General features: G+C 37.7%; 1 protein-coding gene across 2 annotated transcripts in view; it reads right to left on the bottom strand.

Moving 5' to 3' along the window:
* The window catches only part of CWF19L2 (CWF19 like cell cycle control factor 2), a 122,513-nt gene that overhangs the window by 51,555 nt on the left and 55,086 nt on the right, over positions 1-15,872 (bottom strand). For both annotated transcript variants that reach the window (XM_081799556.1, XM_081799557.1), the window contains exons 11-12: positions 2,909-3,022; positions 1,027-1,164 (exon numbers count right to left, since the gene is read on the bottom strand). In XM_081799556.1, coding sequence (XP_081655682.1) covers positions 1,027-1,164; positions 2,909-3,022 — 252 coding nt within the window. The remainder of the gene's footprint in view (positions 1-1,026; positions 1,165-2,908; positions 3,023-15,872) is intronic.

Below are 15,872 nucleotides of genomic sequence, written 5' to 3'. Positions count from 1 at the left end.
ATGGGAAGAATAATCATTTCTATTTAAACCCAAGTTTGTTTTACTCCTCCCAACACACACATACACACAGACACATTGCTTATCTTTATTCTAGTTTTCATGAAGTAAAATTTTTCACCAGGCAGTATATTCACAGAGTTTGAAAAAAAAAGAAGTCTAAAAATGTATACAGTAAAAAATCCTGCCCCTGTACATCAGATACCGAGTTCAAACTCCCACCACCAAAAAGTAACCACGGATATGCCAAAGCAGGCATGGGCAAATTATTCCAACTATTTCAGCTTTGTGCGGTGTACGGTCTCCATCACAACTATTCAACTCAGCTGTTGTAGGGTGAAAACAACCTTAGACAACGGGTAAACAAATGTGGACAGCTGTGTTCTGGGAAAGCTTGGCCTGCAAATCCAGACATCGAGCTGAAACTCCAGCATAGTCAAACCTGTTACACAGCTGAGTTCAAATAGGTCTCTTTCAAAAGAAAGTCAGTGGTAGTGTTTGGAAGGCACTGCAACCAAGAATGCTATTTAAAACAAAAACTAATCCTACTAACCATAATGATGTACTAACATACATTTTCACATAAATATGAAATATAAATACAAAGTGTTCATATAAATAGATTTAAGATTATTCTAAGATGTCTCCTCCGTAATCTATAATATGTTACTTCAAATACACTCCTTGTGACATAATTATGAAGAACTGAAGGAACATTAACACAAAATACACCGGTCATCTAACTCTGGCCCAAAACTTTCCCTTAAATGGTAGATCAAATACACAATTAACATTGTCATGGTATACATAAAAAAACTAAACCAGAGTCTATATTTAAAAACAAAATAAATCCCAATTATGTGTTTCCCAATCAATTCCAAAATGCATGTTCTTGATAGGTCTTATAAAGGATTTGGTTTAATAAAATAAATCAAGATCAGAAAGAACCAGCACTCTGAAAAATAGATCATTGCTAGATGGAGTAACCAGTTTCTCTAAATTGAAAGGTATCCTAGGAATGGATCTTACCTTAGATGCCATCCTCATAAAAAGTTTGTTTTGATTTTCTGCTGTTCCCATCTTTTCATTCTTGACTAAATCATTTAGGCTGAGATTATCATCATCATGAAAGTATCTAACCCTTTCTTTTTCTTCATGGGTTGAAGCCTATGAGAAAATGAACATTATTTAGTGAAAACATGGGTCTTTGAAGTATTTTTAATTAACTATCTGTAAATCTGATATTAAATACAAAAATCCCACTACATACCACAATCTTTCCTTCCAGCTAGCTTATCCCTATTCTGTGTGCTTCCTTTTGGAAGAATTTCCATTAGAATACCACTCCCTATTTCTGCCCCATTACTCTCCTCTTCCCTAGGGATGGAAGTATAACACTATCTGATTTCTGGGTTTGGGGGAAGAGGCAGAAATGTTTTATCCCTTCTTCTCTCCTGTCTGCTCTTCTTGTAGTAACAATTCCTACCACCATGGAGGGAACTCCATGATCATCCAGAGATCGAGTAAGCATGCCAAAAACAGAGTGAAATATTAGCAAACCGATTTTACACAGCTCTATCAGAAACAAAGCTAATATTCTGATTCTCATCTAAATCAGTCCTGGGTTTTCCCAGCAGCTCGTTCCATACCTACATGTGGAAAAGAAAAGTGCTATTTATTTCCTCTCAAGTCCAATCTCCCTTACGTTCCCTTATTCTCACCTGCTCTTCAACCTCTCTGAGATCTTTGGAACCACATTCCCGGTATTTCTTCCCAACATTACTATTCCTGAAATCACGAGCCTAAATCTCCTATTCCATGACTTCAATCACTCCCTGGCTCCAGACCCTTAATTTCTGGCCCTCTCATCCTTTCATTATACTCGAAAGGCAAAGCTCAATCCCAAATGTCCTCTTTACCCCGGTACCCACACTGCTGGGTCAGAGGTAGCTCAAAAAGCTCAGTTGTCATCTGGCATCGCATCCATGACTCCCCAGCCAGTTCTGTCCTTTCATGGAATCCAAACCTTTACTATTCTCCTGCTACATCTCCACTCCAAACCCCTAATTCCTCCCATTTCATTAGAAGAGGGATCCATCCCACTCTATTTGCTGAAAGAATTACTATCTCCAGCAGCGTAGGCACTCAACAGGCAAATAATAAACATCTGACAAAAAATTATGAATGAACAAATCTTCTGTGAACCCAATTACCCCCTTGTATGATATTCCAAATCTATAACAAAAATTCTAACTTGGGAAAACTGAATACATTGTTTTTACCATCTCAAAAGCCTCAACGTATGCTAAAAACTAATTGGTAGAGCTGGAAGACGGAAAAGAAAATAAGGTTTATAAAGGATCAGAGCAACTACTACTATTAAGACATTATTGTCTTATCCAATCACCATGGCTCAAATTAGATAAAACAAGATTTTCCCTAAGAGCTATGTTAAATATGTAAAAAAAATTAGAAACAATGGCAAAAAAATGTACACAAAATTAAAACTGCCAGGGTGCCTGGGTGGTTCCGTCAGTTAAGCATACGCCTCTTGATTTCGGTTCAGGTTATGATCTCAGCGTTGTGAGACTGAATCCCCGCATCAGGCTCCAGTCCAAGCGTAGAGCCTGCTTAAGATTCTCTCTCTCTCCCTAAGCCCCTCCCCACTCAAAATTAAAATTGCCTTAAACATTCAATGTTCACCACAGTTATTGGAAAACTGTAGTTGAATCAGACTGTATTTTGTAAAATGCGAAGGGATATATCCAAGAATAAAAGTAATATAATTTACTACCTTCTAACATTTGTATTATAAACCTACACTGCAGAATATTCTGTAGTCTGATGCAAAGAAAGCCAAGGGGGAGAGAGGAACTCTGAATTAATAAACAAAGACCTCTGTTAAACACACCATCTGTCTCTTCCTTCTTCCTCCTTTACATTCCAGAGATTTTCCTGGTGTATGCACAGGCCACACTCTTCCAGACTGATCTGTTCTGACAAGGATCACTTCTTGGTCTTCATTCTGTGGACAGATTTAGAGATAACTTTTGAAATTATTGTGAAGAATATTGAATATTTATATTTAGTAATCAAAAAAAAAGCATAAAAATGACTCTAGCTTCCACATGTAATTATAGATTATCTTCAGTCTCCTGGAATTTCATTACCCACTATAATGTAAAATGATCACGCTCTTTTCAGAGAAAAGGTTGGGGAAAAAAAAATCCAAGTTCATTTTATTATTTTTTTTTTTTTAAAGCAATAACAGAAGCAAACTTCAAATAATGTTTCCATCTAGACAATATTAAAAGATGTCTAAGTACCAATATTCATACAGGCATTGTATGGGAGTGTTCATAATTTATTCAGTAGATGTCATGTTTAACGCATGTTTTTTCAATTTAAAGATGCTACTAAAACCTGATTATAAGAAATAAAGCAACGAGGGGGGTGCTTGGGTAGCTCAGTGGGTTAAGTGCCCGACTCTTGATTTCAGCTCAGGTCATGATCTCAGGGTCATGAGACTGAGTCTGGAGTCAGGTTCCATGCTGGGTGTGGAGCCTCCTTAAGATTCTCCCTCTCCCTCTGCCCACCCAACCCTCACCACACCTCTGCTCAAGTGCATGCAACGCTCTAAAAAAAAAAAAAGAAGAAGAAAAGAAAAAGAAATAAAGCAACAAGATGACACAACAAACTTGCTAAATTAGCTGCTATAACAATACTCCACACAACTTCTATTCTTTCCATTAACAGCCCTAAAATGCCTTCCACTTCTCTGACTCTTCAGAAGTTATATCCCACTTGCTTTCAATCCATAATCTTTTTCCTACAAACTACTGGCCAAATATATGCCTGGTATGGTACAGAATAAGATTAAACTTATAGTCTATGAGAAAAATGAAAATTATTAGAAAGGTTCTAACAAAGAATCACATAAAAAATATTAGATATCTACTTTATTAAAAAGCAGTCTGAAACAAGTCCAAGCAAATTATTCACACTTCAATTTTTTTCTCAAATCAGAATCAATTATTAAAAAATCAATTTCAGTTCCATTTAATAGAGATTTAGTTCCCCTGTTAAGATGGAAGAAAAACTACATATCAATTATTGATCTTACATTCACATACAATACTAAGTAGATGGTAAAGTTGTTATCACTACTTTTCTTCTTCAATTAGTTAACATTAATTAATGATGTGTTATATTTTAAAGAGTACCTCTTGTCATTCTCTTACTGGGTAAGAGAGATGGTTTATCAGATTGCTAAAGCTGATCTCCCTAAGGACTTTCAAATTACTAAATCTAATACCTACTTATCAGTTATCATCTTCCTTGATGTGAAAGTATTTGATTCTGTTTATTATAGTCTCAGCCTGAAACTCCTCTTATTCCAGTTTTCTAAATACTCTACTCTTTCCTGGTTCTGCCTTACCTCTCTCTGACCCATTCATCCATTAAATACTCTAAAAAGTACCTACCTTATGTAGTTACTAAAAGAAATATAGTCCCTGCCTACAAGAAGTGTACAGCCTATTGAATTATTCTCTACATGCATTAATCAGCATAAAGAAAATCAACTTCACTTTTTCCTCCATTTCGAGCTATACTCCAAGTATTGATGACTCCAGGGTTCCTTGGTTTCCATCCTTCCAGCCTGAACATAATTGTCACTCGTACTGACAAAAAATTCATTATGCTAAACACAAATGTAATTATGTCATTCTTTGCTGAAAAACTTGCAGGGACCCCATACCACTCAGGAGAGATCAGTACCTTTCAAAGTGTGGCCCACAAACCAGTACCAGTCAGAATTACCAGCCATGATATATTTGTCATCAGTCCACAATGAGTTAAGTACAAAAACTGAGTGTTTATAAACTTTTACAATAATCTTCAACAGTAATTTTATGTTGGTTCAATCTAAATTAAAATTTGGACCTATATTTTAGAATATCTTTATTTCATTTTTCTATAATTTTTATTGTGTTTTACAAAACTGTTAGTTCATGATGGGCTGGAAAATCCCCCCCCCCAAAAAAAACCCCCCAAAAAACATTCTGATCCTACAGCACAGTCTGAGAAACACAGTACTAGATAGTGGGATAAAGGCCAAGCACCTTAACATACCACGTAAGGCCTTCAAATTTGAATACTATGGCCTTCTTCAAATTCACTTTTTCTCTAGCCGTTCACAGTTCATAGTTTTTGTAAATCTACTGTCCATTTTACTTCCTAAATAACTGTAGGCGTGTCTGTATTGCTAGACCATAATCTTTTCAGTAAGTATTGGTCTATTTACAGCTATCTATCTGTCTTTGCCAGGCCAAAGCATACAGATACGCTTCCCGGTTCCTATAGCACTGAGTACAGTGGCGAAAAGCGACGACAGTTCACAGATGGGATTAACAAACTGGTGCCTCGGACAGACTGATTCTACTCCCATCGCTAACCCACCACACTCCCAGCTTTTCTACTTCCTGTTCCTTGGGCATGCCAAGGGACACCATGTGTTCCCACTTTGGGTACCCAAGGCAGAAATACTGAGCAATTTCCATGTTTGCTACTCCATTAATACAGAACGTGGGGCTTATTTAAGAATCTACAACAGGATCAACACACGAAGGCCCACAGGCCAAATCCAGCTGCTGCCTGTGTTTGTTTGGCCCACAAGAATGGTTTTACACTATTAAATGGTTGAGGGAAAAATCAAAAGAATAATATATTTCATGATGAATAAAAATTATATGCAATTCTCATTTTAGTGTCCAGAACACTGAACTGGAACAGAGCCATGCTCACTCATTTATCTACGGGCTGTGGCTGCTTTCATTCCACGACAGCTTCAAACCTATGTAACTGAGTTGCCGCGACACACACTGGAAACCCCATAAAGCCTAATATAGTTACTGTTTGGTCTGCAGAGAAAAAGTCTGCCAACCTTTGATCTATATTATTCTTCAGGTGATAAACCTAATCCAAAATCATTTAATGATTACTTTTACTACCTGAGAACAAGCAAGATAAAACTTGCAACCGCTGGACAGCATTACAAACAGATCCATGCTGTAACAGGGAGGGTAAGAGAATGGGGACCCAGAGCCCTCTCATTTTGTTAACATAGGTCTGACGTCCATTTCTGGCCACAACGGCCACCATGAAAACCAGATATAACCTGGCACAGTTAACATAAAGCCAGACAATACAGAAAAATACATGCAACACAGGTGCCTGGGTGGCTCAGTTGGTTAAGCGACTGCCTTCGGCTCAGGTCATGATCCTGGAGTCCCGGGATCGAGTCCCGCATCGGGCTCCCTGCTCAGCAGGGAGTCTGCTTCTCCCTCTTCCGCTCCCCCCTCTTGTGCTCTTTCTCTCTCTCACTCTCTCTCTCAAATAAATAAATAAAATCTTTAAAAAAAAAAAAAATACATGAAACAACCAAGCCAGAAGAAACACCCCAGAACTAAAAGTGGCTGCCTCCAGGACGGGGATAAGGTCTGAAAAGGGCTCAAGACATTGCCTTTCTTTCCCACAGGCCTTCCAGCATTATTTGGGTGTAACACACTGATTAAAAAGAAAAGGAAAGGAAAAAGCACACTCACTTTGCTTCAAAGATGGTATCTGAAAATTCTAAATGTTCATTTGAAAGCTATTTGTAGCATCTGGTGCATAAAGGAAACCCTCTTCCACTAGGTCAGATTTTCCCACCAGTTGGTATTCTGCAAGTCTGTCATCACTGAAGGCCACAGAACATGTTTCTATCTTTTAAAATGTCAACAAATAAGCAGTTATGATAGTTCACAGTATTTTCCTGATTTTTAAACAATCTCCATTGTATCTCTAATTATGTCCACAGAGCAGGTTATTCGCTACACAAAAGTTCCCAGCCGAGGCGGTGAGTGCTTTCCACTCATCAACATGTGTATCCTGGCTCAAGGCTATTTGTTCATTTGTATACTTATTCACAGGACCTTATAAGCTCAAAGGAAGCATGGTGATGGTACCAGACAGACTGCAAGCAGCCTTAGTTACGTCTCCCTTTCTCAATTCATAGGAACTGTTTACTCGTGTCTTCTCCCCGCCCCTTGATCAGCCTTCCTAGAGGCTCATCTATTTTATTAATTTCTTTCCTGTTTTTTAATCACTTCTATTCACTTTTAGCTTTTATTTCAGGAATTTCATTATCTACTCTTCAGTATGTTTTCTCTTCTCTCTTCCGCACTGGGTTCCTGGCCATGTCACAGCGCACAGCATGCTGGTGAGGATCCTGGGGCCAGGATGCCCACGTGCCAACCCTGCCTCATTACGGAACCTTGCATGTCACTTAATTAGCTCGACTTCTTCATTCAGAGAAATAAACAAAATAACAAGGTATTTCTAGGATCCAACAAATTAATACATACACGTCATTTAAAACAACGCGTAGGAATAAAGTGAGTGATCAATAAATATTAGCTTACACTTTTTAGTTCTCTTTCATTTATCTAAACCTTTCTTGATCCGACTGAGTCTTTCTTGGATTTACCCCCTCTCCTCTCTAAAATGTCTAGGATATTATTATTCTTCATATACATCTACTACTCTTTCACTTTTTCTTTAGAATATTATTCTGTTCTCAGAACTGAAGCTACTAAACATCCTTAAAGTCCTCTTGAGACTGTGCTGCCATTTTAAATTCACTAGCAATGAGTGTTTACATCCCAATTATTTTTTACTATGTTCTCTGGCATGCGAGTGTGTAGCTTGATGGGAGGGTTTTTTCCTTCCCTTCTCTGCCTCCTCCCACCCTTCAGTAAAAGGCTGTTTTGACAGTGTCTCCACTCAGTCCATGAGGACTCCCGGTTCTTACAACAGCATCTCACCCTGTGAGACTGGGGCTATTTCACGTAGTCCAAGTCACGGCTTCAAGGCTCTGTCTACATTCTTCCATCATTTCCTAGGAGCTACAGCGCTAAGTCCTCAGGCCATTTCCAGACCTTTCTCAGGAGCCCTCCACCTGGCATGAGGCAGGGAGAGGCTGTGTGAGGGGATCTGATTCCCACCCTCTCAGAGCAGCTCAGTCCTCAGCTGCTCTGCCTATTTTTGGACTTAGATCCCTGCAAGCTCCAGATCCTTACTGTTTTATCCTTCCGTTCAGTTCAGAGAAGTGTATCTTTCCTTTTGAGCACGTTACATCCCTTCCAATTCTCTTTTTACATTTTGTCTGTGATCGCTATGTTTTCGTACAGAGTGAGGGCCTCAGAGCACTAACACACCTCTAGTCAGAGCACTCAGAGCGCTGCCCCCTGGTTTTCCAAACGTGTTAGGTTGTGGGGACCCCTGTGAAACTCCACATCAGTACTGAGATTCAGAAGGTAAGAGATGGCCCAGCACAAACTGAAAACCTTCGCCAGGACCACATCCTCTCAGCTCCTCAAGCCCCCCTGTCAACACTGGAATTCTTCTAGAGAATGCTCTAGAATCAGAACAGAGGCACATATTTATTGGCATAATAATTAATATACCATTAATTAGTATTATAGTGACCTGCCTAACCTCTTTGTCCTAAAGCTGCTAGCTGGATGAATTCTAAATGTGTACAAGCCTGAGAAAATTAAATATTACTGTTAAGGATGATTACTAAAAAACTAAGTAAAAATTAATGCTAGACTACACCTCACAATTTCAGAAGTAGATTATTTGGAGACACATCTAACTACTAACAATTTTAATTTTGTTAACAGATACTTTCTAGAACCAATACAATGTCTGGCGCTGGCATAATACAAAAGCCAATCCAATTCTTCAGTTTCCTTTCCTTCCTTCATCATTGCTTCCTTGTAATCCTTACATATGAAGCTACCCATGAAAAAACATGTACCTTTACATTATATTTTTAAGCAGACTCCTTCCAGCATTTGCCAAGGTGGGGAGGGATGAGAGGAGGAAAGGAGATTAAGAAATTTTTTAAGTGTTAACTGACATTCTGGAATCTTTCCACACTAAAATAATAGAGTTCTTTTGGATATTAAAAAAAAAAGGTTATTTTGATACTTATGAAATAGATAAATTTAAGGACAAGATAGGTTATTTAATACATCAACAACAGCAACGAAATCTGAAAACTGCCTTATATTTTTCCTATTTAAAAACAAACCAATCTTGCCATTTGCAATGACGTGGATGGAACTAGAGGGTATTATGCTAAGCGAAATAAGTCATTCAGAGAAAGACAATTATCATATGATCTCACTGATATGAGGAATTTGAGAAACAAGACAGAGGATCATAGGGGAAGGGAGGGAAAAATGAAACAAGATGAAACCAGAGAGGGAGACAAACCATAAGAGATTCAATCTCAGGAAACAAACTGAGGGGGGTGGGGGGAGGGGATAACTGGGTGATGGACACTGCGAAGGGTATGTACTACGGTGAGCACTGTGAACTGTGTAAGACTGATGAATCACAGACCTGTACCTCTGAAACAAATAATACATTATATGTTAATAAAATTAAAAATTAAAAAAAAAATAAAAACAAACCAAGACAACTTTTCCAAAGAGAAATTAATGTTTGTATAATTTCATAAAGTTCTAAAATATATCTCATTTAATTTTAAGAACCTTATAACACAGGTATTATTTTTTTTTTTAAAGATTTTATTTATTTATTTGAGAGAGTGAGAGAGAAAGAGCACAAGAGGGGGGAGCGGGAGAGGGAGAAGCAGACTCCCTGCTGAGCAGGGAGCCCGATGCGGGACTCGATCCCGGGACTCCAGGATCATGACCTGAGCCGAAGGCAGTCACTTAACCAACTGAGCCACCCAGGCGCCCTATAACACAGGTATTATTAAGCCACATTTTACTAGGGAGGCTACTAAGGATCATGTATAATAAATGATGAAGCTCCAGACTCGACTCTAAATCTTTGGCTTTAAAATCCCACATGCTATTTCTATTACTCCATTTCTCTAGTAAAATGAGTTAATAAAAATGATATTTTGGTAAACACTGACTTTCTGAAAGAAAAGGTAAGTTGGCAATGCTCCTTTAACTGGTGATATGTTTTTCAATTACAAAAAAATCTCTTTCACCAAAATGAAAGTCTGCACACCTCCTGAGAAGGCCTGAGTACCTGATTAAGGACTCAACAACCAAGCCCAATTTTAACTGTTGATTTAATATATTTTATGATACTGTCTAGCTGTGGGATGAAACTCTGGGCAATCTGAAAAGACAGGTCCATAACTGGCATAAAATTAAATCAAAAACATTGCAGACTTTTCATTTTTTAAAAATATTCTGTTTCATTTCATTCCACTTGATCAATGAACTCCTATCACTCAGAACCACTTCTATCATTATATAATCCAACAGCATGAATGTGTCTAATGCGATGAACAAGACATGGTTCCAGTTGTTAAGGAATTCATAAATGGCAGGGAGAGGGGGAGAAAGAGGAAATAAGGAAGTTTATACAAATCACCACTAGACTATTAAGTAAGATAAAATATAAATCAAGTAGGACCAGGTCACACGGGATGGAGAAATTAATGTGTTCTTGGGGACAAGTGAACTGGGTCTTTGGAAACAAAGATAAAACGGGAAAGGGTTAAGAAGTAAAGGAAACAAAGCACAAAGATCCAGTACTGCTGAAAGATTTCTAAGTAAAGGCATATTCATGTTTTAGACAAATTTTAAATTTATATTACATTTTAAAGTCTCAAAAATATTTCAAAGGCTCCTGTCTCTAGATAATTAACTTGGCTAAAGGAGTAAGAACAGACATGACCTGAGGTTCTAACTGCCCAAATCCAGCGTTCTTCCGACTCTACCACAACTGCATTCAGATGAAGCCTGGAGGCAATTTAAGGATGCGCTGATGAGCAAAGGAAGAGTGGCAAGAAGAGCATGTAGGATGTTACTGCTATACTCTAAGCAAGAGATGATGGGGCAGTGACCGAGAGCAGTAATGGCAGAAATTAAAAGGATGAGGTATGTACAGGAGGGAAGGCAAGTAAAACAATATTACTTGGTGATACTTGAATGTGCTGCCAGAAGAAGGAATTAAGAGCTTCTCCGTGGTTTTTAATTCAGAAAAACAGCAGGATAAGCATGCAAGTAAGAGAAAGAAAATGATGACATAAACAGACATTTCTGCAAAGAAGACATCCAAATGGCCAAAAGACAAATGAAAAAGTGCTCAACATCACTCGGCATCAGGAAAATCCAAATCAAAACCTTAATGAGATACCACCTCACACCTGTCAGAATGGCTAAAATTAACAAGTCAGGAAATGACATAGATGTTGGCAGGGATGTGGAGAAAGGGGAACCCTCCTACACTGTTGGTGGGAAGGCAAGCTGGTGCGACCATTCTGGAAAACAGTACGGAGGTTCCTCACAAAGTTGAAAATAGAGCTGCCCTATGACCCACCAATTGCACAACTGGGTATTTACCCCAAAGATACAAATGTAGTGATCCGAAGGGGCACATGCACCCCAATGTTTATAGCAGCAATGTCCACAATAGCCAAACTATGGAAAGAGCCAAGATGTCCATCGACAGATGAATGGATAAAGAAGATGTGGTATATATATACAATGGAATATTATGCAAAAGGAATGAAATCCTGCCATTTGCAACAACATGAATGGAACTAGAGGGTATTATGCTAAGTGAAATAAGTCAGTCAGAGAAAGACAAATACCATATGATTTCATTCATATGTGGAATTTAAGAAACAAAACAGATGAACATAGGGGAAGGGAAGGAAAAATAAAATAAGAGGAAAACAGAGAAGGAGGCAAACCATAAGAAACTCTTAACTCTAGGGAACAAACTGAGGGTTGCTAGAGGGAAGGAGGGTGAGGGGATGGGGAAACCGGGTGATGGGCATTAGGAGGGCACCTGATGGAATGAGCACTGGGTGTTATATGCAACTGATGAATCACTAAATTCTACCTCTGAAACTAATAATACTGTATAAGTTAATTAAATTGAATTTAAATTAAAAAAATTTTTTAAAAAGAGGAAGAAAATTATGTATGTAAAGGGGATGGTTTTATACATTCTGAAGTTAGGGACACCCTTAAAAGTCAGGCAGACAACTGAAAACACTAGTTCAGAGCTCAGCATAGAGCTCAGATCATCCACAAAAAGATGTTAACTGGAACAGTGAAACTAAGAGATACAGCCAGGATGAGAACAGAGATCCTTGCTTACCTATCCAATCCCTTCTTCCTCTTCCCTCACTCATACCTCACTCTGTAGCCATTCAGAAGATGCCACCATCGTCAGATGACACCATCTCCCTCTCACCTCTGCACCCTCACCCATGCTCCTTTGCCCAGACCACCTTGCCCTGCTGGTTTGCCAGAGGAGGACAATGAAGTTGCTAAGAAAATAGAAAGTTGTTTGTTTAGAGACACAGCAACTTAAGCGTATTTGTAAGTAATGAGAAAGGGGCCAAAGAGAGAAATTAAAGATTCCACACAAGAGAAGGTGGGAACTGGTTCTAAAGGCTAGAAAAGGAGTAAGATCAGAGCACTGGTAAAGAATCTGGCCTTCGAGGAAATGAAAACACTTTTCCCACTGCCAGATGAGAGATGCAGAAAGACTAATGTTCTGGGGACACGGACAACAGACAGACACTGAAAACATCCAACATTATAATTTCTACTTTCCCAATCATCAGGTAGGAAGCAAAGTGACTGCTAAGAATAAAGCAGGGAATCTGGGGAGAATGGCTAAAGTTCTGAGTAACTGCTAAGAGAAATGTGATTTTTGGTGGGGGAGTGGGCAGGCAAATTTGCAGGGAGAAATAGGTCATTGTGAATCTCTTCAGTCTCCCTTCCTAAAATAAATTTTAGAAATTGTATTATTGGGACACAAAATATGCTGATATGATTACAATTTCATTTAATAATAAATAACTGTGCAGCATGGAAAAACGCTGTTGACAGATGAGTAGAGAAAAGCAGAATAAAAAAAGACTATAATTATGTAAAATTATGCATGTGCTTTCATAGTTACAATGGACAGAGACTTGAGGAAAACATCAAAAATATTTTTTAAATGTAGATTTTTTGTCTTTTTTGCATTGCTTTGTCAATTGTGCAAAAATATTTAACATGTTATTAGGAAGGAAGGAAGGACAGAAGGAAGGGAGGAAGGAAGGAAATAAATCTGGAGGGAAATACTTTAAAATATTTTAGGGGCACCTGCGTGGCTCAGCTGGTTGAGTGACTGCTCAGGTCATGATCCCTGGAGTCCCGAGATTGAGTCCCACATCGGGATCCCAGCCCAGCGGAGAGTCTGCTTCTCCCTCTGACCTTCCCCCTCTCATGTGCTTTCATTCTCGCTCTCTCAAATAAATAAATAAAATATTTAAAAAAATTTTTTTATCAGTGTATAATCCCTGAGTGGTAGAATTCGGGGTGATTTATTTTCTCCTTTAAGTTTTTTTGCATTTTCCACATTTCTACAAAGAATACGTATTATAATTAAAAGTCACCTAAGAATATAAAAATAAAAATATACTTTAGTTTATTTTTAAAGTCCATATACTATTATAATAGAAATTTTCTTTTTTCTTTTTTTTTTAATTTATTTATTTGAGAGAGAGAATGAGATAGAGAGAGCACGAGAGGGGGGAGGGTCAGAGGGAGAAGCAGACTCCCCGCTGAGCAGGGAGCCCGATGCGGGACTCGATCCCGGGACTCCAGGATCATGACCTGAGCCGAAGGCAGTCGCTTAACCAACTGAGCCACCCAGGCGCCCATATAATAGAAATTTTCTATCTAATTGTGTGAGCATTTCTAGGCAACTTAAATTTTTGTATTTGAGCTTACATAACTGTCACATATGAAACCAGTTTCAATATCTAGGTAAGATTCTCTTTTTACATTTCAAAAATCAGCTCATTAATCTATGTCAAAGGAATTATTTTAAATAATTTTTATTTACTTTAAATAATTGTAAATTACACACACAGACCTGACCTCATTTCTTGCCACCAAATTAAAACTTAACGAGACCCACATCATCCTGCACTCAATTTATTCAAAAAATGAAGATAAATGACTTCACAGAACTTTAATGAGAACTAAATAAATTTCTATAAATAAATGATTAAAATAAGTCCTGGCATATAGCATGCCCTCGAAAAATATCATCTATTACTATTAATAATGCTAGTAGCTGTAATACTATACACATCAGTTAATACCACTGTCCTGAAAAATAAAAATGTATCTTGAAATTTAATGAAATAAACTCAGAAACAGAACCTAAGTAAAAAATATTATTAAAGGAATTAGAAGCAAAGTGGCTTTCTTAAGGTAATAATTCTTTATTAAACATATCCTATAACGCTCTGATGGCACAGATTTCTAAACCAAACTATGTTTTATCACTTAATATTTAGAATTAATTCGGAGAATCACACATGGATAACATACTGGATATTTCTGGATAGAAAGGAACATAGCAAATACCATAAACTTTTTCTATGACTCATGATATAATTTCAAGTGTTTTGTTTTCTTGGTTTTTTTTATGTTTAGTTCCACTCAACTAATTTTATTTTCTCTTCCTCATAAATCTTTATTAGCAACTGTCGACTACAATTATTGTACTCAGAACATGTTTGGTATGTGCATACGTACTATGCACTACAAAAGTGAAAACTGCATTTTGTTTTCGGCAACTATAAAGCTGAGAAGATCACAGCTGGGCCGAGGACGTCGGATCTCATTGTGCTACCAGCCCTTTGATCTTTCCCTGAAGCCCCTCAATAAAACAATCAGCCCCAAAATAAGAAAACAGCATTTTAAAAGAATTTTATTTTTAGCTTTCCTAAAAACACATTAAATTTGATTTCTTATAACTAACTTGTAATTATGCATACTACAGTACAGCCAAAGTAATTTTTAAATACATAAAAGGATAAAATTTACTTTGGGGTTGACTTGTTTCACTTAAAATTGTACCCTTAAATTGCAAATATACAATATCAATCCATGACCTCATTCTTCCATGCCCTCCCCCCACCCCCAGAAATCCAGAAAACAATGTATTAGAAGCAAACCCTTCAAGAGAACATGGCAGTCTCAGGACTCACTATTGCCCTTAAATTTAATTATACAACAGAAAAAAACAACCAAAAACAAGGAAACAATGATGATAGTGGACTGACGAGCATTTGAGGGAACAGAGGTGAACTGATGGAAGAAAGAGGTTGCTCCTGGGTCATTCTTCCTTCTCCAAGAAAACCAACTAACTAGTTATGGCTTCAGTACTACTGGAGGACCCTGGTTCACAACTTGAGAGAGTCCACAAGAGAATTCTTCATACCAAAACTCAATGTGATACATATACAATCACAACTATCCAAAATAATTACAAGTTGTTCTAAATTATTACATTTGAGAGAATATTCTTCACAAAACAATAAAAAAAAAAAAAATCCTACCCCAGATGGCATTAACAATTAAATATGGCCAACGAGTCATTAAAGCTGGTATTTCCTACTCAGTGACTGGTGTCTATGGGTCATCACTCACACCCAGGATAATACTTAGAAGCCGTGCTGAAGATTATTTCTGTGGCTTAGAAATAAGTCTTACAGAGAGTTGTCATAAAGAGAAAAGCTTTTCCTTTGGCAAAGTTACAAACATGGTGATAAGAGCCAAAAATAATGGCTAGAGCCTCAAAACATTCTCTGGATGCCCAGATTGCACTGGGTCCTCTTCACTATCCCCAAACTTCTATACTTTTCCTTTGGAGGACCATCAAAGCTGTAATTATATATTTGTATAATTGATCTTATTTATAAGTTTTCTTTCCAGAGAGAATGCTTTCCAAAGGAAAATATGATGTCTGAGTTAAGA

The sequence above is a fragment of the Leptonychotes weddellii genome, chromosome 11 (assembly GCF_054177405.1).
Source record: "Leptonychotes weddellii isolate Sample4059 chromosome 11, ASM5417740v2, whole genome shotgun sequence".
NCBI lineage: Eukaryota > Metazoa > Chordata > Mammalia > Carnivora > Phocidae > Leptonychotes > Leptonychotes weddellii.
This window is presented reverse-complemented; position numbering and strand designations above follow the sequence as displayed.